The sequence below is a fragment of the Tupaia chinensis genome, unplaced genomic scaffold (genome assembly GCF_000334495.1).
Source record: "Tupaia chinensis unplaced genomic scaffold, TupChi_1.0 Scaffold139696_1, whole genome shotgun sequence".
Lineage (NCBI taxonomy): Eukaryota > Metazoa > Chordata > Mammalia > Scandentia > Tupaiidae > Tupaia > Tupaia belangeri.
In genome coordinates, this window is record NW_006199577.1 from 735,702 (window position 1) to 761,933 (window position 26,232).

Here is a 26,232-nt window from a genome sequence, read left to right on the forward strand (position 1 = left end):
AAGCTTCCTCAACCTTTCTTCTTTTTTTTTTTTTTTTTAGATTTTTACCATAGGGAGAGAGCATTCACTGGAGAGTGACAGACACAGTGAGAGGGAAAGTGAGAAATCATACCCCAGGGGGTGGGGATGGCCACAGTGCAATCTCTTCTTCTCCATTCTCCTCATTGGAGTTTGGACATGCAGATACACACATTCAGTGTATCCTTCAAGCTGTCAGGTCTGGGACTTGTACTATGGAGATGCCCATGTGGGATCCAGTGCCTTAACTACCATGCCAGTTGTTGCCCCCCCCCCATCTACTTTTAAATATTTAAAGATGGCATTTAGGAATCCAAGTACATACTCTACCATGCATAAAGAACAAATGATAGAATATCTTTTTTTTTTAAGTTTAGATCTGCATGAGGAAATACTGAGTTCAAAATGATTGTTGTATCCACTGTTTTCAGTTTTTTTTAATTGATAGTATTTTTTCAGAATTATGTCTTGATCACATGGAAAGGGGGTCAAAAGATTTTTTTTAATAATAAGACACAGTGCAAGATAAGGTATTTTGATCCAAATCAGATTGTGTTTGATTTGTTATTTTATTAAAAATATTTACATATGGTCCTATTTATATTTCTGAACAAAACATGTAATATTTCTTTGGAGAGAGAAAAGGAAAGACTGGAAAGATATACATCAGACTGCTAACATTGATTATTGCCAGGTAACTGCATTGTAGATTATCCTATTTTTTTCCTTTTGCTAATGTGATTTTCCAAATTTTCCTACAATTATTATTACAATTCTACAGTGTTTTGGTTCTTTACTGATAAAAAACATTTTAAGTCAGTTGTTATTAACCTAGTTTGTTTTGACCAAAAAACACATGAACGATCACAAATAATGCTTTACTTCAATTATCCCAACCAGTATGAAGAACAAGAGCAATTTAAAGGAAGAAAACAGGCTTTACCTTTATATTCCCTCTTTCCAGTTATCCCTCAAACTATTGATGAAAACGAGGACATCTGGAATCCAGAAGAAGTTCCAGAAGGAGCAGAGCATGATGACATGTGTGATGACAGAGAAATCCCAGAGTAAGTCAAATAAAGTCAGGAATGTGTTAGGAGTTTAAGTTAGATGTGTCATCTGATATCATTCCATTTTTGACAATATTCATAAATTAACTTATACTGCATGAAAGATAAAACTGTGGTGACACACCGAAGGCATATATAATTGATTTTTTTTTCTTCTGGAGCAGAAATAAATAATAAAACATAAGACCTTCCTTTCAGTTAGTAACTGGTAGAAAATTAGAAATACAGTAATTTCCACTATAAATTTGTATTTAATGTCAGTTTATTTTAGAATGTAGAGCTAACAGTGTGAGAAAATTAGCCTATTAAATTGCAGGCATTCATACAGACTAAATTACAATACCATGTTTATGTGTCAAAGACCTGAATTTAATTACTCAATGTTTTACAATTCCAGTAAAAGACTATATTCTCTCTCCAAATAGTAATTATTATCCAGGCTTATTTACTAGATATCAAGGTTATACTTAGTGTTCAGTGTATTTTTTCAAACAGGATTCAAGCTTTTTTTTTTTGTAGTCTTTTTCAATACAATCGAATTATAAATATGAAATTTAGGATTATTATCATAACAAATCTTTCAATCTGACCAAAAAAATCCCTCTCATACTTTCTTTCTTTTTCTTTTTTTGTGGCGTGGCCAGGGGGGATGGCCACGCCGCAATCCCTTCTCCTCCATTCTCCTCTCGGGATCTTGGGCACGCACGCACATGTGCCTGGTGTGAGTTTTAAGCCACCGGGTCCGGGACGCAAACCGCGGTCGACTACGTGGGAGTACAGCGACATAGCCATTACGCTAACTGCTGGTTCCCATACTTTCTTTCTTTTTAAGAAAGATTTTTGTTACTGGGTGTATGCCCTCACCAGAGAGACAGAGAGAGACAGAAAGACAGAAAGTGAGAAATCATCCTCCAAGGGGGATGGCCATGCTGCAATCCCTTCTCCTCCATTCTCCTCTCAGGATCTTATGCATGCATGCACACACACCCCACGTGAGTTTAAAGCCGCTGGGTCCAGGACTTGATTCGTGGTCGACTGCCTGGGAATCCAGTGACATAATCATCACGTCATCTGCTGCTCCTTAATAAGTTACTGTAGGGCATATCCACTCAACAGAAAGAAAGAGAAAGTGAAGAAGCACTCCCACAGGGGGATGACCACACCACAAACCCTTCTCCATTCTCATCTTGGAATTTTAAACAGACATACACATGTGCCCAGCATGTTCCTCAAGCTGCCAGGTCCAGTACTTGAACTGCAAAGTTGGCCATGTGGGATGCAGCTGGCTTAACCACCACTCCACTGGCTGGCCCAACCCCACTCATACTTTTAAGTAACTTAAATTATATTTACATACATAGATGAAATTAATGGTTACTTAGACTAAGCTTTAAATACATGCATTTTAAAATAAATCTTGATTGGGACCAGCAGTTAGCATAATGGCTATGTCGCTGGACCCCCACGTAGTTGACCGCGGTTCGCATCCCGGACCTGGTAGCTTAAACTCACGCCGGGCGCATGTGCATGTGTGCCCAAGATCCCGAGAGGAGAATGGAGGAGAAGGGATTGTGGCATGACCATCTCCCCTGGGGGGTGATTTCTCGCTTTCTGTCTCTCTGTCTCTCTGTCTGGTGAGCACACGCGCCCTATAAAAAAAAAAAAAAAAGAAAAAAAAAAAACCTCTCCCCCCCAAATAAATAAATAAATAAATAAATCTTGATTGAATATTCAAAATAGCTGGAAACACAACATACTTACTAAATCGTAATATATTTTATAAATTATTAAAGACTTCTATAGCAAATGATCTGACAACTTTCCTAATTCTGACTATAAAACTATATAAATACTTAAAAAAAAAACTGCTTCTCTTTTTGATGTCAGTTCTGCAAACAGAAGCAATGGGAGGCAGAAGATAAATAATTGGAAAGAAATATCTAGCTTTTAAATAAACAATGTCAAAAAACCATAAACTTTATAAAAATATTAAAAGAGATTTTAAGACAACATATCTGTCCACATCTTAAAAATGAAGAGAGCAAATCTCAGGTTGTGCTTACACAATGCCCACACATCCATATGAAAGATAAGAATTAAGTCACTCATTTGTCATGCTATCTAATGAATGTCAAACATCCTTATCCAGCAAGCTTCAAATTTGAGTAAATTTTCACTTTTCATACTGATGTTTGATGTTCTGTAGATAGTACATACATGAAAGTTTCAAATGAATAACAACTCCAGTCAAGATATGAGGAAAATTGCTTTATTAAGATTTTTTAAATCTTTGTTTTCTACTGTATGAAAATACATTTCAAAATGTCCCGATGGGTAAAGAGGAGAATGAGTAAAGAACATGGACAGGTAGTTCACAAAAGAAGCACAAGTAGCCAAATAAAAAAATAACAAGGACCTGAGCTATAGCACTGGCCTTGGGGAGAAGTATGAGGGTATTCATTTGAGAGAGTTTTGAAGGAAGATTCGATATTTGATTAGTTATCATGGATGAGAGGAAAGTATGAAAGATGATGATGAGGCTACTAGCTTGATGAAATGGTGATGCCCCTAACTGTGATAGGGAATATAGGCAGAGGACAAGCAGTGAATTTCATTTTGGATAGGTTGACCCTGAGATACCTTTGGGTCATCCAAGCAAACCTGCATAGTAGGCAGTTGGAAAATTACATCTGGAGCTCTGGATACAAGGAGAAGATTAAGCAAGTCCATCTGGGAATCACAAGCATACCAATCAATCCCTTCTGTTTTATTTTAACCTTACTTCACCTTTGTAAATACTTGGTAGATGTTATAACCTATTAAAAGGAAAGTGTCCCATATCAAATAACTACTTATTGTTAGTCCTGTTCAAATGCAAAGAAATTTCATTTTTCATTTTAGGGAGTTCTTGTTTGCAAATGGTCAGAAGTTCAATCTAGTCCTTTAATCTTCCTATCTAGAGATGTACCATTTCCTCATCAGGGTACAATTAAACCGAATAAATATGAAGAAATGGTCTTCAAAACTTTATGGAAAATACATATTATGTAAAAATTATCATGGATTTCAATTTTTTTTTCATCAAAATAAGCATTCTTTGATTCCATTTTCTCCACAGAGTCTTTGGAGTCTTCTCAAAATTCTTAATTCTTATGTTTGTTTCAGAAACTGTTCTATCCCTAGGGTGTTTAAATTGAAGGGGAAGGAAAGAATTGTGAATTGCCATGTGTGGGGTGTAATAACAGGAAAATCTTTTATTGAACTGAGAATTCTGTAGGATTGGGTTCTAAAGCCTATAGCATAGTTGTGATGACTGCATTATCAGTGCTTCTACTGCAGAATTTTAGAGGTAGAAAAGATCATAGAGATCATTTAGTTCAAATCCACCTTTCTCATAAATCACCCAAATGGAAAAGCTTGAGACCCCAAGGTTTGTGACTTGACCAGAGTCACACAGTTAATGACAGATACAGTACTAAACTTAGGTTTTCTAACTTGACCCTGTCATTTAACTTAGCAGAGGATTTCTTCTGTCTCTCTCTCTCTCTCTCTTTTGCTTTAATTTGCTATACGGTGCATGTGCTCCACCAAAGAGAGAGAAACCACTCTCCCCCACCCCAGGGATATGACCAAACTACAATTCCCTTCTCTAAGAATTTTGGGAATGCACACACATATCTGTCTTGTTTTTCAAGTCTCCAGGTCTGGGACTCAAACTGCACAGTTGATCATGTGGGACCCAGTCACCTTAACCACCACCACAGACTGGCACCAGAGGATTTCTATTAACAATTATCCATCAAACCCTGGATTATGGGTTCAATACTTTGCTGAGCCATCATTTTCCAGAACTAGACCTTCCTTGTTTTCTTCTACTTTAATCTTAGAATCTTATTTCAAGTTCCTTCAATCCATTTTATTTGTATGGCCCAAAAAGAGTTAAGGTTTATTTTAGACAATTTATATATATATATGTATATGTATATATATATATATATACATATATATTTATATATAAAATGATAATACTGCTTTTCATTGTTTGGTATTTTGACTACACTTTTAGACTTCTATTTCTTTATATTCTACTACATACCCGAAAAACCACAAGCACATTATCATTTACTCCTTTTATTTTTTGCAATACCATGTCCTCATAAGTTTCTAGTTTTCTGTTCTGTTACAGAAAAGTGCTCTTTTATTTGAGTCTCTATTATCATTAACTGTTTTTTCAGATATGAGATTATATTCAAACAGCAGGTGGGCACTGAAGATATATTCCTAGGACTTACAGGAATGGACCCTTCAACTGCATGTTGTAAAGATCTAGTGGTAAGTCTCTCCTCCCTTCTCCATTTTCTATATGACTATTATAGCTCAACTGACTAACTATTGTATATATAATATTATAGGTGGGACCATTATCTGGTGTAGTGGTTAAGGCGCTGGACTCCCACATGGTTAACCATGTTTCAAGTCCCAAATCTAGTTGCTTGAAAATCATGCTGGGCACATGTGCATGCATTCCCAAGATCCCAGGAGAAGAACAGAGAAGAAGGGATTGCAGTGTGGCCATCCTCACTTGGAGAGGGTAATTTCTCACTTTCCCTCTCACTGTCTCTCTGGCAACTGCACTTGCCCTATGGCACAAACAAACAAACAAAAAGTATAGGTAAGGCTGTAACCTCTTTTAAAATAGTGATTACTCTGTTTCAGGAACCAGGGGAATAATGTGATAGACAGTTGATTATATTAATTCTTTCAATCCAGGAACATGGGATATCCTTCCACTTTTTTGTGTCATTTTCAATTTCTTTTTTTATCTTCTCGTAGTTTTCCTTGTGGAGGTCTTTAACTTCTTTGGTTAGATTTATCCCTAAGTATCTTATACTTTTTAGGTAATGCCAATTTTTAAAAGAAATATTTATTTGATTTTATTGATTATTATTATTATTATTATTATTATTATTATTTTAATAGTAATAATAATCAGAGGAAGAGAGAGGGGAAATGAAAAGGCAAACTACCAGGTCTGAGACACCAACCATGGTCTGTGACACCAACCATGGTCTGCCATGTTGGAGTCCAGTTCTTCAACCACCATGCCACCTGCTGGCCCACATTAAATATATGCATTTGATTGCATGATGCATCTTAACATCAGAAATATTAAAATGTGATAAAGGGTTTGTCTTGTGGCACAGCAGTTAAGTGCTATGCTCTTAGTAGAAGAGCTGGGGCTTCTTGGAACACATTTAAAAGATGCTGACCTAGTCTTTCCACCTTATAGTATGGTTGAAAAACTAATGTCAGGCTTGCAAGATATCAAATACAGTTGGCCCTCCATATCTGCAGGTTCTGCATCTACAGATTCAACCCACTCAGATTGGAAATATTTGGAAAAAATAAGAGATAAAAAATAATAATAGATGATAAAAATAATACAAAGAAAGAAATATAATAACTAGATAACATTTATACTTATTATTTATTATAAGTAGCCTAGAGAATATTTTAAATGTGAAGAAGAATGTGATCGGTTATATGTACTGTCATATCATATAAGTACTTGAGCACCTGCAGATTTTGATATCCTCAGGGGAAAATCCTGGAACAAATCCTCCATGATACCAAAGGACAAATGTACTCATTAATGGAAAAATAAAGAGAGCTAGAGGGCTTCTTCTTCCTAGGTAACATATGTTCTACTTCAAATCTCATTATTAGAAAGCCCCTATCTTATTTATTTTAAATTTATTTTAATTGTCCTCTTCATCCTCTAGTTATATTCTCCATCTCTCCCCATAATGCTCTACTGTAATGAGTTTTTATATACAAGAGGACTTCAAAAAGATCATGGAAAAAATGGAATTAAAGTACAAACTTATTTCGGTGCAAAAATTTTTTGAAAGCCATGCATAGTTTGTTCATAGTGCTCATTTTCCATGAAATTTTTGAAGACTCCTTATATATCTTTGAATACATACATATAATTTGCTATAATTTTTTAAATTCAACAAACATTAACTGAACACTTACTATGTGCCAGATACTATGGGGCAGATAGATACTAGATATACAGCGCTGAGAAAAATAAACAAGATTCTGTTTTTCTCATGGAAGTTGCTGTCAAGATATCAAGCAGTTTATAAGCCTCAGTGCAATAACAGCTACTAGGTGAGCTTGCCAGAATTTCATAGATTCATCCAATAAGGAAACAATAATCCCGAAGAGATATTACTTACAAAGACTGTGTTCGCAAGATCAGTGTGGTGTCAGTTTTCTGTATCCCTTTGTCCACAGATGATATTGAACCAAAATGGCCAGGCGACAGATGACAGTAAAGAGTGGGGCACTCTGGTGCTGAAGAGGCAACTCTAGACTGCAGCTAGCTGTTTTATAGTCTGTATCTGTACCCACAGGGAATGAAGTAGAAACTCCTAACTTCCTGGAGTCAGAAAGTAGGATGAGAAAATGTCTTATGGCAGCCTCCCGCAAGATAGGGAGCCTCCTACAAGGTAGAGAGGCAGATAAGAAAGAGCATAGAGGCAACTCCTTCTAAAACTATCTTCTCATGTTCTGGGAGAATCACAGGATGTTCTGCCAAGACTTGGGTTACACTGCAATTGAACATTGCCTACGTGGTCTATGTGGATAATGCAAGGTCACCAGAGTGCCCCAGTGGATCCATTTTTCTTCATTTACACTATATGAATAGATGTTTTCGTCCTAATTAGTTTCACTTAGCATGATGTAATAATAATAACAAACAATATATAATACTTATTAGGTTCCAGGCATTTCTTTAAGAACTTAACACATAGTAAAGTAATGTGAATCCCCACACAGTGATAGGTGCTATTGTTATCATATTGGGTCATCTAAAAAGTCATGATCCATTTTTGCATAGGAAAACAGAAAAATACATCATGACTTCCAATGATTTAATAACAATACATTTTTCATATGAGGTTACTAAAGCACAAACAAATTAAGTAACTCACTGAAGTCCACAAATCCAGAATCTGGCAAGTTTGAAATCAGGCTATTTGAACTTGATAGAAGTGTATATAAAGTAATATGAGTGAAAGAAGAAGTCTAAGCTGATTTCATGGTAAATGTGACATTTGATCTGAACATTTGAATAGTCACATATGGTTTGTCAGGCAGTAAAGGATACAAAGCTGTCCAAGCAGAGTGAATAGCATGAACTGATGTTTTTGGAGCCTCTGAATGCACTGGCATGGAGTAATATAGAAGATAAAACAGTGTTAAGTGGCTTAAAGCTAGTTGGCATGTCATATTAAATGTTATGGACTGAATTGTGTCTCTCCTTCCACCTCCACCTTCTGGAAAATTCATATGTTAAAACTCCCAATGTGATGGTTTTTGGAAATGAAGTCTGTGGAAACTTGGTAGTTTTAGATGAGGTTGTGAGGGTGGCTTTCAATGATGAGATTAGTTGCCTAATAAAAGAAAGACACTAGAGAGCTTTCTCAGATTTCCAGCCTCCATACTTGTGAGGAAAAAATAACCTGTTGTTTGAGCTACTCAGTCTATGGTATTTTATTATGGAAGCCCAAGCAGACTAAGATACTATGAAATTTGTGCTTTATTTTCTGGCCTTAGAGGTAATAAGTGTTTTAAAGCAGATGAATTTAATTATTAAATGCATAGTTATTTCAGAAAAGCCTAACAGCAGCATGAAGATTGAACTTGGAGGTGATTATGGTGGGAGTAAAGTTTGAGAGATTGATGGTAGAGAAACAGGTTAGACAATTGCACTAATCCCAATAAAAGAGCCTGGACTATGGAAGTAGGTATAGAGAGAAAAAAATGATTTCAGTAGACATTTCAGAGATAATATGGATAAGACTTGGAAAGTAGCTGACTGATTCGTAAGGGAGACAGATTTTTAGCATAAGTGACAAGGCGAATGATAAAAACAATCCAGCTATGGGAGTGTAACATGGTTATCACTGTGTGGTACATTGGAGGTGGTTTTTGTTTCTTTTTCTTCATCTGAATTTTCTAGAGTATCTACAATTGCTATCTTTTACTTTTGGAGCGAGAGTAAGCAATCAAAGGCTGGTTTTGTTTGTGTGGTGTGGGTGTGAGGTACAAATGCAAAAAAAAAAAAGACAAAGTTCTAGGAGGAGAAAGATATTAAGTTTTTGCTACATTGAGTTTGAAGTACAGTTAGATACATCTTTTTGGAAGTATCCAGTAGACTGTTAGAAATACAAATCTATGTGAAATTTAAGAGGAAGAAAGGGATTAAAGATGTTAATTTTTCAGAATTGATGGTGTTTGCTCTGCAGTGTTAAAATATACCATCACAAAATGCTGGGTTTGCATTAGAAATGAACTAGTATTTATTTTAAGTGTGTGTGTGTGTGTGTGTGTGTGTGTGTGTGTGTTTAGGGAGGGTGGTTGAGATGGATACTATGGAACTTGCAGGAATGGGGCTTACTGGGGAAAGAATAGGTGGCCTTTGAGTTGGAGTCAACAGTCAAAGAGCTGATAAGGAGACATTTTAAGGTGAACTAAAAAAAAAAAAAAAAAAAAAACAATACACCGCTTTTTCATAAGCCTGTTTTTCTCTTTTTCTTAGTCATCCCCTCTCTGGGATATGATCCTTCCCCCATCTCTAATCTCACTGAGAATGGGAGGAGAGTCAGGGATGGAATATAAGTTAGTCACCATCTGGCAGATACAACCAGCAGTCACATATTTATCATATGTATTTATTTCAGAAAGGGCTATCCATCATTCTGAGCAAAGTGTCTGCTCATCCTCTGAGAATTTGTTTCTTGAAAAATTTGCTTCTCAAATCCTGATTTCTATTAAATAACCATATTTATTTACTTACTTTTAATGGATAAATAGATATGGCTGCTCGATAATGAAATGGATTCTCTTTTCGATTTAAGATATTAGAGGATACTATTTTTTGGTAGACTTCTTGATTATGCTAAACTTGTTTGATAAATTCTATATAAGACCATGTGGTAGGGAGGATATTTGAGCTGTAATATTATCCCTTATTATCAACTCCAGGCAGCACAGTAAACCTTTCAGTAAATTTCTAATAGTTATTTTAGTAATACACATACATTTATAGTAATATTCATAGCATTTCTTTATAATGATGATGGTGGGTGAGAGAATGATTACTTCCTTAAGAGTTAATCAATTGTACAGACTTAATATATTTCTGATTAAATGTAATATATATTTAAAATTTTAAACAATGTGGGACCAGCAGTTGGTGTAATAGATATGTTGCTGGACTCCCATGTAGTCGACTGTGGTTTGAGTCCCAGACCTGGTGGCTTAAACTCATGCTAAGCACGTGTGCGTGCTTGCCTAAGATCTCGAGAGGAGAATGGAGGAGAAGGGATTGTGGCATAGCCATGCTCCCCTAGGGGGTGATTTCTCACTTTCTGTCTCTCTCTGTCTTTCTGGCGAGTGTACACTCCCTATAGCAAAAACCTCTTAAAAAATCTTAAAAATTTAAAAAATGCAAAATTTAGTAGAGTTGAAAATAAAAGTTCCCCATAATTAGAAAGAAATTGAGTGTGTATGTGTGTGTGTGCATGCAAACACATGTGCACGTATATGTGTGTGTATTCAAGATGGGCTTAAGGTCAGGGATAGAATAAGGATAATAAAAATCAGTAATTTTACACTTTGGTGATGTCATTTTGAGTATATTTTATCAACATATCTGAATCACATGGTCCAGAATCCTTGAGCTAGAACAGGCAGAAACTTATGATTCCATGCAAGAAGATTCACAAGTTGACCTTGTAAAATAGTACCTAATGAATATTTAAAAGAATCGGAAAGGATATTTAAAAATGGGAGAGAAATCATAATAGTAACTACCGCTGTAAAGAAGTAAAGCAGAAGGAACTTTTGATGTTCCTTATGATGCAGAAAGAACTTTTTGATTTACAATTAAGAAATCTTTGCGGGAACCAACAGATAGCATTATGGTTACATCGCTGGACTCCCACATAGTCAACTGCAGTTCTAATCCTGGACCCAGAGGCTTAAAATTCACGCAGGGTGCATGTGTATGCATGCCCAAATCCAGAGAGGAGAATGGAGAAGAAGGGATTGCGGAATGGCCATCCCCCTGGTGGGGGGGGGGGTGATTTCTCACTTGCTGTCTCTCTGTTTCTCTGGCAAGCACATGCACCCTATAGCAAAACTCTCTAAAAGAAAAAGAAAAAAAAAAAAAAGAAGTCTTTGGTGGGCTAACCCTATGGTATGGTAGTTAGTTAAGCACTGCACAGAGGAAGCTAGATCCCATATGGCCAACCAGGGTTCAAATTTCAGCCCCAAAGATTTGAAAACCATGCCAGGACATGTTCCTGTGTCCAAGACCTTACAGGGCATGGAAAAAAGGAGGAAAAAGGATTACAGTGTGACCAGGCCCCATTGAAGGGATTTTCTTTCTCTCTCTCATGCATTTCCTCTGCATTAAAAAAATCTTTAGTGATCTTTGCAAGAGAGCAGCTTCAGTGTCATACCCGATATGGATTGAAGAAAGTTGAGAAGTGAGTGAATAGGATATGAGAAAGAGAAAGCAGCAAACATAGATCCTTCTTTGAGGAAGTTTATCATTGATGAGAAGGAGAGAGAAGATGGCTGTTGAGGGGGAGATGGGATACAGGAGCTTTTTTAGGATAAGAAAGACTTACGTATATTTTTCATTGATGACAAGAATCCATAAGCAATCACATATTTGTTCATGTAACATTTAGTTCCTACTGTGTCACCTCTTTTAATAAATGATAGAAATCATGTGCATGCAAGAAAGAGAGAGAGAGAGAGAACCTGACACAGGATATCATTATGTTGTCATCCTCTTTTCCCAGTCCTCCCACTCCTCAGGATCCTAGGAAGCTGTGCACACCTGGTTTCTTTTTCGTGCCTACCTAGGATCTGAACCATAATCACCATGTGATTTCCAGTACTGTAGGGTGCTAGCATTACTGCTGTGCCACCTCCCTCCTACTTGAAACATGGTTTTCTCTTTACCATAATGATTTGTTTCCCCCCAAATCACGGGGCATTTCTCTTCTCCTTTGTTCCCACACTATTGGCTGTTCTGTGCTTGAAATTTTCTATAGCTTTGACCTGTGCTTTTTTGTTTTGTTTTTCCTCTGTTTACTCTCTTTCAGTCTAGTTCCATAGCTTTAAATATCATTTATCTTTTTTTTAAAGAGGTTTTTGCTATAGGGCACATGTGCTCGCCAGACAGACAGAAACAGACATAGAGACAGAAAGCGAGAGATCATCCCCCAGGGGGGATGGCCACACCGCAATCCCTTCTCTTCCATTCTCCTCTCGGGATCTTGGGCACGGATGCACACGCACCTGGCGTGAGTTTTAAGCCACTGAGTCTGGGACGCGAACCGCGGTCGACTACGTGGGAGTCCAGCGACATAGCCATTACGCGTGCATGCAAACACATGTGCACGTATATGTGTGTGTATTCAAGATGGGCTTAAGGTCAGGGATAGAATAAGGATAATAAAAATCAGTAATTTTACACTTTGGTGATGTCATTTTGAGTATATTTTATCAACATATCTGAATCACATGGTCCAGAATCCTTGAGCTAGAACAGGCAGAAACTTATGATTCCATGCAAGAAGATTCACAAGTTGACCTTGTAAAATAGTACCTAAGGAATATTTAAAAGAATCGGAAAGGATATTTAAAAATGGGAGAGAAATCATAATAGTAACTACCGCTGTAAAGAAGTAAAGCAGAAGGAACTTTTGATGTTCCTTATGATGCAGAAAGAACTTTTTGATTTACAATTAAGAAATCTTTGCGGGAACCAACAGATAGCATTATGGTTACATCGCTGGACTCCCACATAGTCAACTGCAGTTCTAATCCTGGACCCAGAGGCTTAAAATTCACGCAGGGTGCATGTGTATGCATGCCCAAATCCAGAGAGGAGAATGGAGAAGAAGGGATTGCGGAATGGCCATCCCCCTGGTGGGGGGGGGGGATGATTTCTCACTTGCTGTCTCTCTGTTTCTCTGGCAAGCATATGCACCCTATAGCAAAACTCTCTAAAAGAAAAAGAAAAAAAAAAAAAGAAGTCTTTGGTGGGCTAACCCTATGGTATGGTAGTTAGTTAAGCACTGCACAGAGGAAGCTAGATCCCATATGGCCAACCAGGGTTCAAATTTCAGCCCCAAAGATTTGAAAACCATGCCAGGACATGTTCCTGTGTCCAAGACCTTACAGGGCATGGAAAAAAGGAGGAAAAAGGATTACAGTGTGACCAGGCCCCATTGAAGGGATTTTCTTTCTCTCTCTCATGCATTTCCTCTGCATTAAAAAAATCTTTAGTGATCTTTGCAAGAGAGCAGCTTCAGTGTCATACCCGATATGGATTGAAGAAAGTTGAGAAGTGAGTGAATAGGATATGAGAAAGAGAAAGCAGCAAACATAGATCCTTCTTTGAGGAAGTTTATCATTGATGAGAAGGAGAGAGAAGATGGCTGTTGAGGGGGAGATGGGATACAGGAGCTTTTTTAGGATAAGAAAGACTTACGTATATTTTTCATTGATGACAAGAATCCATAAGCAATCACATATTTGTTCATGTAACATTTAGTTCCTACTGTGTCACCTCTTTTAATAAATGATAGAAATCATGTGCATGCAAGAAAGAGAGAGAGAGAGAGAACCTGACACAGGATATCATTATGTTGTCATCCTCTTTTCCCAGTCCTCCCACTCCTCAGGATCCTAGGAAGCTGTGCACACCTGGTTTCTTTTTCGTGCCTACCTAGGATCTGAACCATAATCACCATGTGATTTCCAGTACTGTAGGGTGCTAGCATTACTGCTGTGCCACCTCCCTCCTACTTGAAACATGGTTTTCTCTTTACCATAATGATTTGTTTCCCCCCAAATCACGGGGCATTTCTCTTCTCCTTTGTTCCCACACTATTGGCTGTTCTGTGCTTGAAATTTTCTATAGCTTTGACCTGTGCTTTTTTGTTTTGTTTTTCCTCTGTTTACTCTCTTTCAGTCTAGTTCCATAGCTTTAAATATCATTTATCTTTTTTTTAAAGAGGTTTTTGCTATAGGGCACATGTGCTCGCCAGACAGACAGAAACAGACATAGAGACAGAAAGCGAGAGATCATCCCCCAGGGGGGATGGCCACACCGCAATCCCTTCTCTTCCATTCTCCTCTCGGGATCTTGGGCACGGATGCACACGCACCTGGCGTGAGTTTTAAGCCACTGAGTCTGGGACGCGAACCGCGGTCGACTACGTGGGAGTCCAGCGACATAGCCATTACGCTAACTGCTGGTCCCAATATCATTTATCTTTTTAGTTCTGACTTCTCCCATGAGCATCACGTTCATATAACCAACTGCTTACTTTGCATTTTCCACTTGTCTAATAGCCAACTAAAACCTAACATGTTTTTTTCCAAACCTGTTTCTCATTCATCTTCCCCATGGCAACAACATTCATCCAATTGCTCAAACTAAAAACTTAATTCACTCCTCATTCCTCTTTCCTTTAAATTTCATGTTCAACCCATTAGCAAGTGTCACTAACTCTACCTTCAAAACATATTGTAAATATATCTAATTTTCATTAATACCCCAATTGCTATCATGTTACAAAGAACCATTATCTCTCATCTGGGCCATTAAGATTCTCTTCTGATTCATCTTCCCTACAACTTTTCAACATAGAGTGTAAGATATTTGTTTTTAATGCCAGAAGGCACATGTGCTCACCAGAAAGAGAGAGGGAGGGAGAAAGAGAGAAAGCACCTCCCTCATGAGGGGCATGGCCACACCACAATCCTTTCCTCCATTTCTCCTTCTAATCAGGATTTTGGGCACAAAGTCCTGGTAAATGTGTATGTGTGTGTGTAAGTATGTCTTTCTTTAATTTTGCTAGGACATGTGTGCATTCCAGAGAGAGAGAGGGGGGAGAGAGAAAGAGAGAAAGTGATGGATGACGCATCCCTCAGGGGGGATGGACACCACAATCCTCTCTTCATTTCTCCTTTTAAGACTTTAGGCACACATGGACGTGTGCCCAGAATGTTTCTCAAGCTGCTGGATCTAGGTCACAAACCATACAGTTAACCACATAAGAATCCAGCTTCCTTTACCGCTGTATCACAGGCTGGCCCACCTGGAGTGTTTTGTTTGTTTGTCTTCCTTAAATAATTCTTTATTTAATTTAATTTATTTATTTATTTTTAATTTGACCAGAGAGATACAGAGAGAGACAGAGCGGGAAAGTGAGAAGGCAAGCCGCCAGGTCCGGTACTAAATCCATGGTTGACCACCAGCATGCATAACCACCACGCTACCTACTAGCCCCACCTGGAGTGTTTTTTAAGTTGCCAGGGTCAGGACTTGATCTGTGGTCAGCTATGTGGATACAGCCTCCAATGTATAGCACTTAACCACTGTGAGATGGAGTTAACACAAGAGAGTCTATAAAACAAACAAACAAACAAACAAACAAACTCATAGGGCCATCAGATGGTACGATGATTAAGGCACTGGCTTACTGCAGTTCTAGTCCTGGACCTAGTGGCTTGCTTTTTCAGTTTCCCTCTCTCTCTCTCTCTCTCTCTCTGTCTCTCTCTCTCTGGCGAGTGCATGTGCGCTATATCAAATTAAAAAATGATAATAATAAATAAAATTAAAGGAAATAAGTTTTTACTCTGTTTATAGTAGAGATAATTTTTACCTTGTAGGTATTTTATTCACAGGCTAATTTACCCCGTTTGGTTTTCTTATTTACACCATTTTCCTAGTTTCCCTCTGTCTTATCTGTTCCTTCTTTTAACTCTGATGAATCAAAACCTAATCCCTCTTATGATCTCATGGTTTTCCTCTGTTCCCTTGGACCTTATTTATACCCATGGCTCCAAGACTTCATCTTCTTCTACTTTGTTCTGAGATTCTTATTTTTTTAGTTAGTAATTTTTTATTAACATAATATTTTATTATTTTTGTTTTAATTTCTTTTATACATTCAACCACTATACATTGCTATAGCTTGTAAAGTGAATTTACCCAATGTGAATATACTTCAAGCCAGTCCAGTTGAAGATACTATATACATTGTCATCAACAGATAATCATCCATTTCTGTGTCCCATAAGTGTCTTGTCTCTCTATTTTTCTCCTTGATTCATTTCTTTACCCTCTCCCTCTTCTCCTACTTTCTTCCCACACTGTCTCCAGAGTCTTTTCTTACTTAACATAATAGAGGACATGAACTTAAAAAACAACTGGAAGATGCAGGCCCAGTAATATAAAGGAGACGAAGAGAGAAAAAAAGAGAACAAAACAAAACAGATACCAACTGCGAAGATTATAAGGGAAATATTGATAGGGTAGATCCAGATTTCAGTTAGAATAGGAAACTGAGGAGACTATATGAAGAAAATACAGAAATAATGGATGCTGTACTATGTGTTCCAGAGGATCTATTGGAAGAGTTTCAGGAGATGATTAGGGGTGGGTAATGGAGATAGAATAGGAGATATAAGATTCATTCAGTAATTATTAAGTAATAAGGAATGACTTGGATGTCTGAAGCTTCTTGTGATTATTGACAAATAGGCATAAAATAATAATTTAGTTTTGATGGTCTCAAGGCAGACAGTGGTGGTGAGGCTGAGGGTTTGAAGGTGAGATTGGGTATCAATGGAGAGATGGAAGCCTATAAATCAATGCTGTTATTCCAGAATAAGCTGAGCTTATTCTTCATGCCTATGATAAGAGAAGAGTCATATTTCTACAGTTTATTTAAAAAAGGAGAAAAACATGCATTGCACCTATAAGTGTTGAAATGTTTTGAAATGGTAACAGAAAATTTATCCATTGGTTAAAAAAGATCATTTGTTTGTTTTGTGACTTAGTTCTGGAAATATATATATTTATCATTTTTTACTCTTCAGAGGAAAATATTTATATAATTTCAAAGTAGGAATCCATTACTTTAATTTTTTTCATTCCTACAAATTATTGGTCATGAGTGTTTTTGGAAAATAATATAGCTGTAGTGGAGAAATATTTCACAATGGGAAGTTAAATCACAGAAACAATTCAGAGTGAAACCTACTGGAACTTTTTCTGTTAATCAAAATTTTCTAATGTTAAGTTTCAAATGGAAATTCACGTAGTCTTTCCTAACACTCAAATATATCGGGTATGGTTGCTATATTATTGTCAAATAGAAATACCTTTTGCATTATCTAAGACCTATAACTTAATTTAAACTATCTTCCAAAGTGTCAGCTCAAACCCTCCATATATCTTAAGCTTCACTGGTATTTCAGTGAATAGTGTATTGTGACCAAGTTACATACTTGTATAAGGTATTTTTTACTTATTCTATGCTTCTGGCAGTGGTGAAGTGACACTTGAATGGGTAACTCCCATGAACACCTACTATTTGGACTTCTTGTGTCAATTTTTAAACATCTTGTAATATGTTCATAGATCCTTATTTGAGGAGCTAGGGAGCCTGTATTAATCCCTCACAAATTATAGGAATATGATCTTTTAGGAACTATCTTACCATATAAATCTCTCATCAGACAAGACAGGAAAGATGAGATTTGAAACTCAAAATGGGACCAGCCCCATAGCTTAGTGGTTAATGGAGCCAGATCCCACATGGTTAACCATGGTCTGAATCCTAGCCCCTGGTGACTTGAAAAACATGCTAGGGCACATGTGTATGCATGCCCCAAATCCTGACAGGATGGAGTAATAAAAGAGATGGGACTGTAGCGTGATCACACCTCACTGGGGAGTGTTTTCTCCCTCTGTCTGTCTCTGTGTGTTTCACTATGATAAGTGCATGTGCCCTCTGACAAAAAAAAAAAATCAAAATTATAACCCACGATAATGATACCTCTAAAGATTTTAGTATAGTAACCAGTTCTGTTATAAGAGAATAAATGAAGAGCTGTGAAAACAATTCATAAGCACCTTGACCTATCTTTATCCTTCTCCAAGAAAGCCTCAACGTGAATTCTCAGGGAGAGTCTGAATAGTTTTTGACTATTCACCTAAACACAAGATGAAAGTGGTCAGAAGAGATCTTACAAATCTTAAATTTATTGACTTTTTTCCTGTTTTTTTTTTTATATATATAAGGCCTGAAGGTAGATGTTTGAACTAAAGTCAATGATGAATACATGGTAACCAGCTTCCAAAATGGCCCCTAATGATTTCCCCTCCTGATATTTTTCCCTTTGCATAGGCCCCTCCAATATTGACTAAAGCTGACCTATACAACCAATAATATATTATAAAAATGAAAGAATGTATTGAGTCATCAGCAAAGTTATGACACATTTTTGCATATAAAAACATAGAAAAATATGTCATTATTTCCAGACAATCTAATAATTTTTAATGCTACATTTTATAAAAGGCATCACTCTGCATTGTTGTATTGGATCATTAACTCTGGAGAGATGACAGCTTTTGTTTCATAAGGACACCCAAGGAACCTTACAGAGATCTTCATATGGAAAGAACTGAAGCTTCCCAACAGCTATGTGCATGAGCTGTTTTGGATGCAAATCCACTAGCCTTAGTGACCCCTTCAGATGTCTGCAACTCCAGCCAATATCTTGGCTACACTTCATGATAGAGTCTAAACTGCAACCTCCTAGCTAAGCTACTACCAAATTCCTAATTCATGGAAAATGTATGATATAATGTTTATTGTTTTGAGTCATAAATTTTAGGGGGTTAATTGGCTATACTAATTAAAACTAATACACAATAAACAAATAAGCAACAGAAGTGGAGCGCCGAGTATATGTGATAGTGACCTTCCAACAAGGATCAAATGAGAAACAGAATTCTTTTTCTTTCTCTATTGCCAGAGAATGTGTGTGCTTGCTAGGAGAGACAGAGAGACAGGGAGAGAGAGAGATTGAGGGAGAAAGCACCCCCTCCCTCAAAGGCATATGTGGTCATACTGCAATTCTTTCTCTTTCATTGCTTTATCCTACTGAGATTTTGGGTGCACTCACACATGTACCCAGAGTGTTTGTCAAGTTGCCAGGGCCATGATTCAATCTGTGTTTGGCCCTGTGGAATTCCTTAACCACTAGGGAACAGGGCCAGTCAGAGAAACAGAATTTAAATCTAAATTTGGCTCCAAAGTTTGTTCTCTCAAAAGTTTTAAAGTCCCCCCCACAAAAAAAAGTTTTAAAGTTCCCCAATGAAATTTTTAGCAGTTTTCCTATTAAAACAATCTATTCTTTGAAATTAATCAATTTGTATCCTATGTAAAGAGAGGAATATCAATCCTTTTAATTGTCTGGTCAGTAGTTTACTGTATTTACTGATGTTTGACAAGTTATCTCTTGGGCATAATCAGTTAGTGATCAATTAATAGTTATGTCTTTTTCCCAGGTGTTCATTAAAAGTATTACTGAAGAAATCTGATTCATGTTTCAGGAGGAACTTTTTTGTTAAGATTCCTCGCTGAATCGTCTATCTTGTGAGATATTAATGTGCTCCTTTCCTAATTTTTTTGTTCTCTTGTTTCTCCTCTGAACCCACTTTACAAAACAATTTTAATGTCCTTAAGGAGGAAAAGTTAGTGAGTCATTTCTGAATTATCCTTCATAAGAACTGCAAATGATTTTAAGAACTATTCTGAAGTTATACCCCAAAATCATATCTAACTTTCATGTCAAAATTTTTTCCTTCCTTAATTGTCATATCAGTCCCAGGAAAATAATATTTTACCTTGAAAGTTAAATATTTCAGACTAAAGGAACAAATACTTGGGGCCAGCAGGTAGCGTGGTTGTTAAGGTACTAGCCTCCCACATGATTAGCTGTGTGGCTTGAGTCCCAGACCCAGCACATGTGCATGCACGCCCCAAATCCTGAGAGAATGAAGGAGAAGGGATTGTGGCATGGCCATCTTCCCTGGGAGAGTGATTTGTCACTTTCCCTGTCACTGTTTCTCTCCAGAGAGTGCATGTGCCTTATGACCAAAAGAAAAAAAAGAGAGAGAGATGAAAAGAAATAAATATTTGTATCCTTTTATCTAAGTGAGCTGAGTCAATATGAGAAGTTAGAGAACATCTCAACCTAACTATCAGAACTGAATGTTATTACAGTAAAAATGGAACCCTTTTTTCCAATACAATGCTAATTTCCTTTGAGGCAGAGCACCTATAGCTAACTACTTCTTTATGAAATATTCTATTTATTGGGACCAGCAGTTAGCATAATGGCTATGTCGCTGGACTCCCATGTAGTCGACCATGGTTCAAGTCCCAGACCCGGTGACTTAAACTCACGCTGGGCATGTGTGCGTGCTTGCCCAACATCCCAAGACGAGAATGGAGGAAAAGGGATTGTGACGTGGCCATCTTCCCTGGGGGGTGATTTCTCGCTTTCTGTCTCTCTGTCTCTCTCTGTCTGTCTGGCATGCGCCCTATAGCAAAAAACCTCTTCAAAAAAAAAAAAAGAAATATTCTACTTATCTTGCTTAAAGCATCTCAGGTTATGAAGATTTGAATTTTCAAAATATAAATTAGGCAATTTTTTGTTTGATGAAAATATTAATCACAAGAAGCATTTAGATATTAGCACCTCTAGAGCTCTATTTATAAAATATTTGAATCTATATATGGCGTCAATAAAGTAAGAAATAATTCACAGACATGTATTGGAACTTGTTTTATATTGCAAAATCACTGTTTACTACTTTAAGCTTTGTCCAAAGACTTCTGATTTGTCCTACTACTTATTTGATGTGTCTTTCCCTCATAACTTGCTGCTTTCATTCTGACTATTCCAGCCACCAAGTCACCAAATGTCCAATATTTCAAGTCTTCTAGTTCATTTTAAAGAAGCGTTGTAATTTATCTGAATTTTAGGTTGCTTTTGTTTTTTGTTTCTGGAAACCATATGCCATGTCATCTCATATATATGCATATCATCAACTTCTACCGAAAAAGGAATAACTACAAATTAGAATAAGAGATGAGAATGTCTTGTAATAAAATGCACAGTATAAAATTTACTATTGGTGACATTTAGTACATTTACAATGTTGTACTACCATCACCAATCAGTACATTTCATCAAATATTTCAGAACATTTTTATCAACTCAAAAGGAAACCCTGTAATCATTAAGCAGTTCTTTTGTCCTGTTTTCTAACTATTCTTTTCTCCATCACCTGGCCCCAAGCAACGAACAATTTACTTTCTATCTCTGTAGATTTGGCTATTCTGGAAATTTTATGGTAATAGAATCCTATAATATGAGACTTTTTGTACCTTATTTCTTTCAATTAGCATGTTTTCAGGGTCTATCCATGTGAAAGTAGTTTATTTCTTTACAGCTGAATAATATTCCCTTATATTGTTGCTTCTTTGTGTTTTGACTAAGATCAAGTGTAGTATTTCCATTGTATGTATACCACATATTGTATATCCATTCATCAGTTGACACAAATTTGGGCTGTTTACACCTTTTAGCTATTATGAATAGTTCTACCATGAATAAAAACATGGAAATACTCAGCCATATGGTAATTGAGAAGCAGTATTTTAAAGTAAAATCTTACCCACAAGTAGTCATTTTGGGGAGATGGGGTCACATTGTTATTCTCTTTTTTTTTTTTTTGGAGAGGTTTTTGCTATAGGGCGTGTGCGCTTGCCAGACAGATAGAGACAGAGAGACAAAAAGGTAGAAATCACCCCCCAGGGGGGATGGCCATGCTGCAATCCCTTCTCCTCCATTCTCCTCTTGGGATCTTGGGCACGCACACATGCACATGTACCCGGCGTGAGTTTAAGCCACCGGGTCCGAGACTCGAACCATGGTCAACTACGTGGGAGTCCAGCGACATAGCCATTATGCTAAATGCTAGTCCCACGTTGTTATTCTCTTTTGTGATATGAACAATCTTTCTAGACCTATATCTTCCTAGGAAACATGGTATAAGAATTCGCCCAAAGAAACAAGATGATACTGACAACCTGTACCCAGCATGAGAATAAACATTTTAAAAGTCTTTTGCTATAGGGCACATGTGCTCGCCAGAAAGAGAGAGAGACAGAGAGACAGAAAGCGAGAAATCACCTTCCGGGGAGATGGCCATGTTGCAATCCCTTCTCCTCCATTCTCCTCTCGGGATCTTGGGCACGCATGTACGCATGCCCGGCATGAGTTTAAGCCACTAGGTCCGGGACTCGAAATGTGATTGACTACAAGGGAGTCCAGCGACATAGCCATTCGCCAAGTGCTGGTCTCGGGAATATAAATTGTCTGCATATGCAACAGTGGTTAAAGATCTGCAGTTCTAGCTTGTGTCCTGGTGCACACCTTCAAGTTTGCAGGCAAATAATCAAAGTGTTTCTATGTGAATCTGTAGTCAGATACACCTTAAGTCAAATACGGCAGTTGCCCTTGACTCACTCACTAAACTTGTAAAGTTCTCACTAAACAGTTTCTCCATCTATCTATAAAATGAGCATAATCTCTGCGTCTCAAGATTTATGTAAGGAAAAGGTATAATTTGGCACATAGTTGGTACTTGATGAATACTAGTTTACCTTTCCCCATATATTCTTACGCTCTTCAAAGTATTCTCTAAGATAAAAATATTTTTCTTTTCATTTTCTCTTTCAGGTTAAAATTAAACTGCCAAATACAAATTATTCTGAAATTAAAGTTGATGTCCAGGAAATGATCCTTGACCTTCGTACTCCTAATAAGTGAGTAAAACTTAGAACTTGAATAATGTAATATTAATTAGTCTTTAGACAATATTCTTTTCAAATGTATACATAGTTATTTTTACTTCACTCTTTAAAGTACGAAAAAAAATTGAAAAATTCAGTTACTCATTCATATGCTTACATATCCATACATTTGGAGTAAGTTGATTGACATTCAGATATAGTTTGCTTTTCTGTCAGAATAAATAGCTGGAGATGCAAACCCCTTAAGTCGTAAATCTTGCATGTGGTTTGTTTGTTTTGTTTTGTTTTGTACAATGATGAAATAAGGGAAGCAGTATCTTTAAACTTTTTGAATGGTGTGGGGCTCTAAGGTTTAATTAGACTATGTCCATTTTAAAAAATCAACAAAAACGTCTTGTCATCAATTACTTAAAACAAAAATTCTAATGACTAATTTGTAAGTAGATCCTCAGGTTGGCTGAATACATTTAAAGATAATACAGATTATCATGGAATAATTTACTTAAACGTTGACATTTTAAAACACAGTTTTGTTATTACATATGTTTAAATCATGTTCCCAAAATACAACACATACAGTAAGATTATGATACAAAGTTTTTCTCTGGAAATATGGATAAATCATTCCTGTCTCTCAAAATTAACTCTCCAAAGAGGAAATCTGGTATGTATGAGATAAAATATCTAAATATCTCACTTCTTTGTTCACTTTCCATCTGGGTGTAGCAGTGAGCACACATTGGTTCATTCCAGTGGTCCTCTCTCAAGCACATGGACATTTCAAACTAGGTTTAGGGAGCAGGCAATTGCTGGTGCATTCATATTCTCTTCCTTCCATTATTAGTACCTATAATTCTTTGTTGAACTTCAGACTTAAAGGAAAAAGAAGTACAACAGGTCCCTCCTACAGAGACTCCTATGTATTATATAAACAACCCAATGTACATACACACAATAGCTTAATCTTGATTTCTAGAGGAGATACATGTAACCCCAAATTTCCTACACATTAATATATATAAAATACTTCCTCATTATTTATATCATTTCAAAAATACATTCTCACAAAAAATTGTCCCATGTTATTAAAAATTACTTTCACTGATCCTACCACTCACTTCAAGGAGTATTGTGCTCTTTTCATTATGTTTTATACACACATTTATTTACCCTTCCACACAACCTTTGCAAAGAAAGTTAGTTAAATGAACAGTCAATCTTCTGTGATATTTGCACGCTTGTTAAAACACACACCTATCTACACACTGTGGAGTTAATTTCCGTTTCCCTAGTAGTTCTCACTGTCTCCATCAATCTTTAGGCAGCTGCTCTGGCTATGCTGTCATTCCAGATATCTATCAGAAACCACTAAATGAAAGTCTCATGCAGAGATACTTTTCCACATATAACGTGGGCTGCACTAGGCCATTTGGATCATATTGTACTTATATATTAAATAGTGCAGAAAGGTACAATCTCTTAAGATAACTTCCTTAAGATAGAAGACAAATGATACAATTAAGGATTTTATCACTTTCCTAAATACTTGAGCACTCTGTTAAGCCATACTATTATTTGAACTTGTATTATCAGAAATATGACGTGTTTTTGAGTTTATGGATATGCACACTTTATTTTTTTTTAGTGTCTATCTTTGACATCCTGTAACATGTTTATCTCCTCCAAGAAAGATTTAGGAGAGGACATTCTCTTCATATATCCATAAGACAAAATAAGTGAATTTATTTTAACTAAATTTACTAATGATTCTAGCCAAATAATAGTCAGTCGCATTATAATTATCAATAAACCCCAGATACTTAGCATTACAAACCAGCTTGCTGAATTCTTCATTTTTCCCTCAGCTAGTTGTTTTGGCATGTATATTCACAACACAAACTAGCTGGAAAGGAGGAAAGATGGGGGAAATAGGGTAATTTCCTGGAATCTCCTGACTTTGTCATCACATAAACTTTCATTATTTTTCTAAGTGAATTCTAAGAATGTCATAAAAGAATATATTTAATATGATAATAAGAATACATTCTAAAGACTAAGATAAGCTAATTTTTCGTTGGCTACTGTTTTAGATTATTAAAATTTTGGCTACTCTCCTTTACTTTGGGTTGAGAGTTGACTGATATTCAAATTCGCTGATATCTAAAAATTGTGTTCTTTTTTTAAAATAGTTTTTTTAAGGAATTATTTTATTTAACTTTATTTATTTATTTTAACTTTACCAGAGAGGGACAGAGAGAGAGGTAGAGGGAGGGAGAGGGAGAGAGAAATTGAAAAAAGCAAGCCTCCAGCTCTAGGACTCCAACAGTGGTCAACCATGTGGGAGTCCAGCAACCTTAACCACCGTACCACCTGCCAGCCCTAAAAATTGTGTTCTAAATGGAGTAGTTACATTGGAATTCAGTAGCTTTTTCTGCACTTTCTTTGAAAATAATTATGTCCTTTACAGGAAGCCTTCAAAAGGTCATGTCTGTTTTTAACCCACATACGTAAACCAAATAATTTGCATTATGTGAATACACACAGAACAAGGTTGTCTTTTATTTAAATCTCTTGCAAGCAACATCAACTTTAACTCTCTAAAATAAATATCTAAGCATATAAGTCTCTAAATTCAAGTTTATTAGACAAATTCTTATTTCACTTTCATATATTTTTGTTTTCACTTAAATCATTTCTAATGAAAATTAATGCTGGATGAACATCTGATCAGTGCCTAAACTGTAACTTCTTAAGAAGCAAATATATTGTCAATGCAAAGACAAAAGGATTGGATTTAAGTGTTTACTTATATTTTATAGTACTTTTTTTTCCCAGACAATAGATAAATTTTTATTGAGCCTTTTAGTTTACAATATGAGGTAAAAGGAAAAACAGATCTCAACCAATATTTTACATAGCTGTAGTAAAATATTTTAGACTTTAGGGATTTATAAGGGATTACATTTTTCAAAAGCTGAGATAAGTGATGAACAAATTTTAACTCCTTGAATTTTCCAGTTGAGTCTTCCCTTACAATAGTAACAAGCTCTAATTTGTTACTTAAGTTTCTTCAAGGCCAAGTTTTATTGTTGTTGATGTTTTAAATCTAAAGAACTGTTATTTGAATCAATATCCACTAATTCCACTTCAAAAAACAGATTTGCATTTGGTGGAATTTTGGCATCAGGTTGTCCTTTCTTTCCATAAGCCCATTCTGGTCCAATCTCCAGTCAGAGCCTTTTCTCCTTCATCATAGTCAAAAGTGCTTCATCCCATCCTCTGATAACTGTGCCTACTCCCACCTTAAAACTTAAAGGCTTGGCACTTTTTTTTTTCTTCTTTGAACTTGTTTG

At 36.5% G+C, this 26,232-nt stretch overlaps 2 protein-coding genes across 3 annotated transcripts in view; one reads left to right on the forward strand and one right to left on the reverse strand.

The window, feature by feature from the left end:
• Nucleotides 1-7,524, reverse strand: part of NUP62CL (nucleoporin 62 C-terminal like) — a 111,023-nt gene extending 103,499 nt beyond the window's left edge. The window contains exon 1 of the mRNA XM_027765756.1: nt 7,334-7,524. The gene's annotated coding sequence lies outside the window, so the exon portion shown is untranslated. The remainder of the gene's footprint in view (nt 1-7,333) is intronic.
• The window catches only part of DNAAF6 (dynein axonemal assembly factor 6), a 47,250-nt gene that overhangs the window by 18,106 nt on the left and 2,912 nt on the right, over nt 1-26,232 (forward strand). For both annotated transcript variants that reach the window (XM_027765757.1, XM_006162078.2), the window contains exons 5-7: nt 983-1,085; nt 5,324-5,420; nt 22,806-22,891. In XM_027765757.1, the coding sequence (XP_027621558.1) occupies nt 983-1,085; nt 5,324-5,420; nt 22,806-22,891 (286 nt within the window). The remainder of the gene's footprint in view (nt 1-982; nt 1,086-5,323; nt 5,421-22,805; nt 22,892-26,232) is intronic.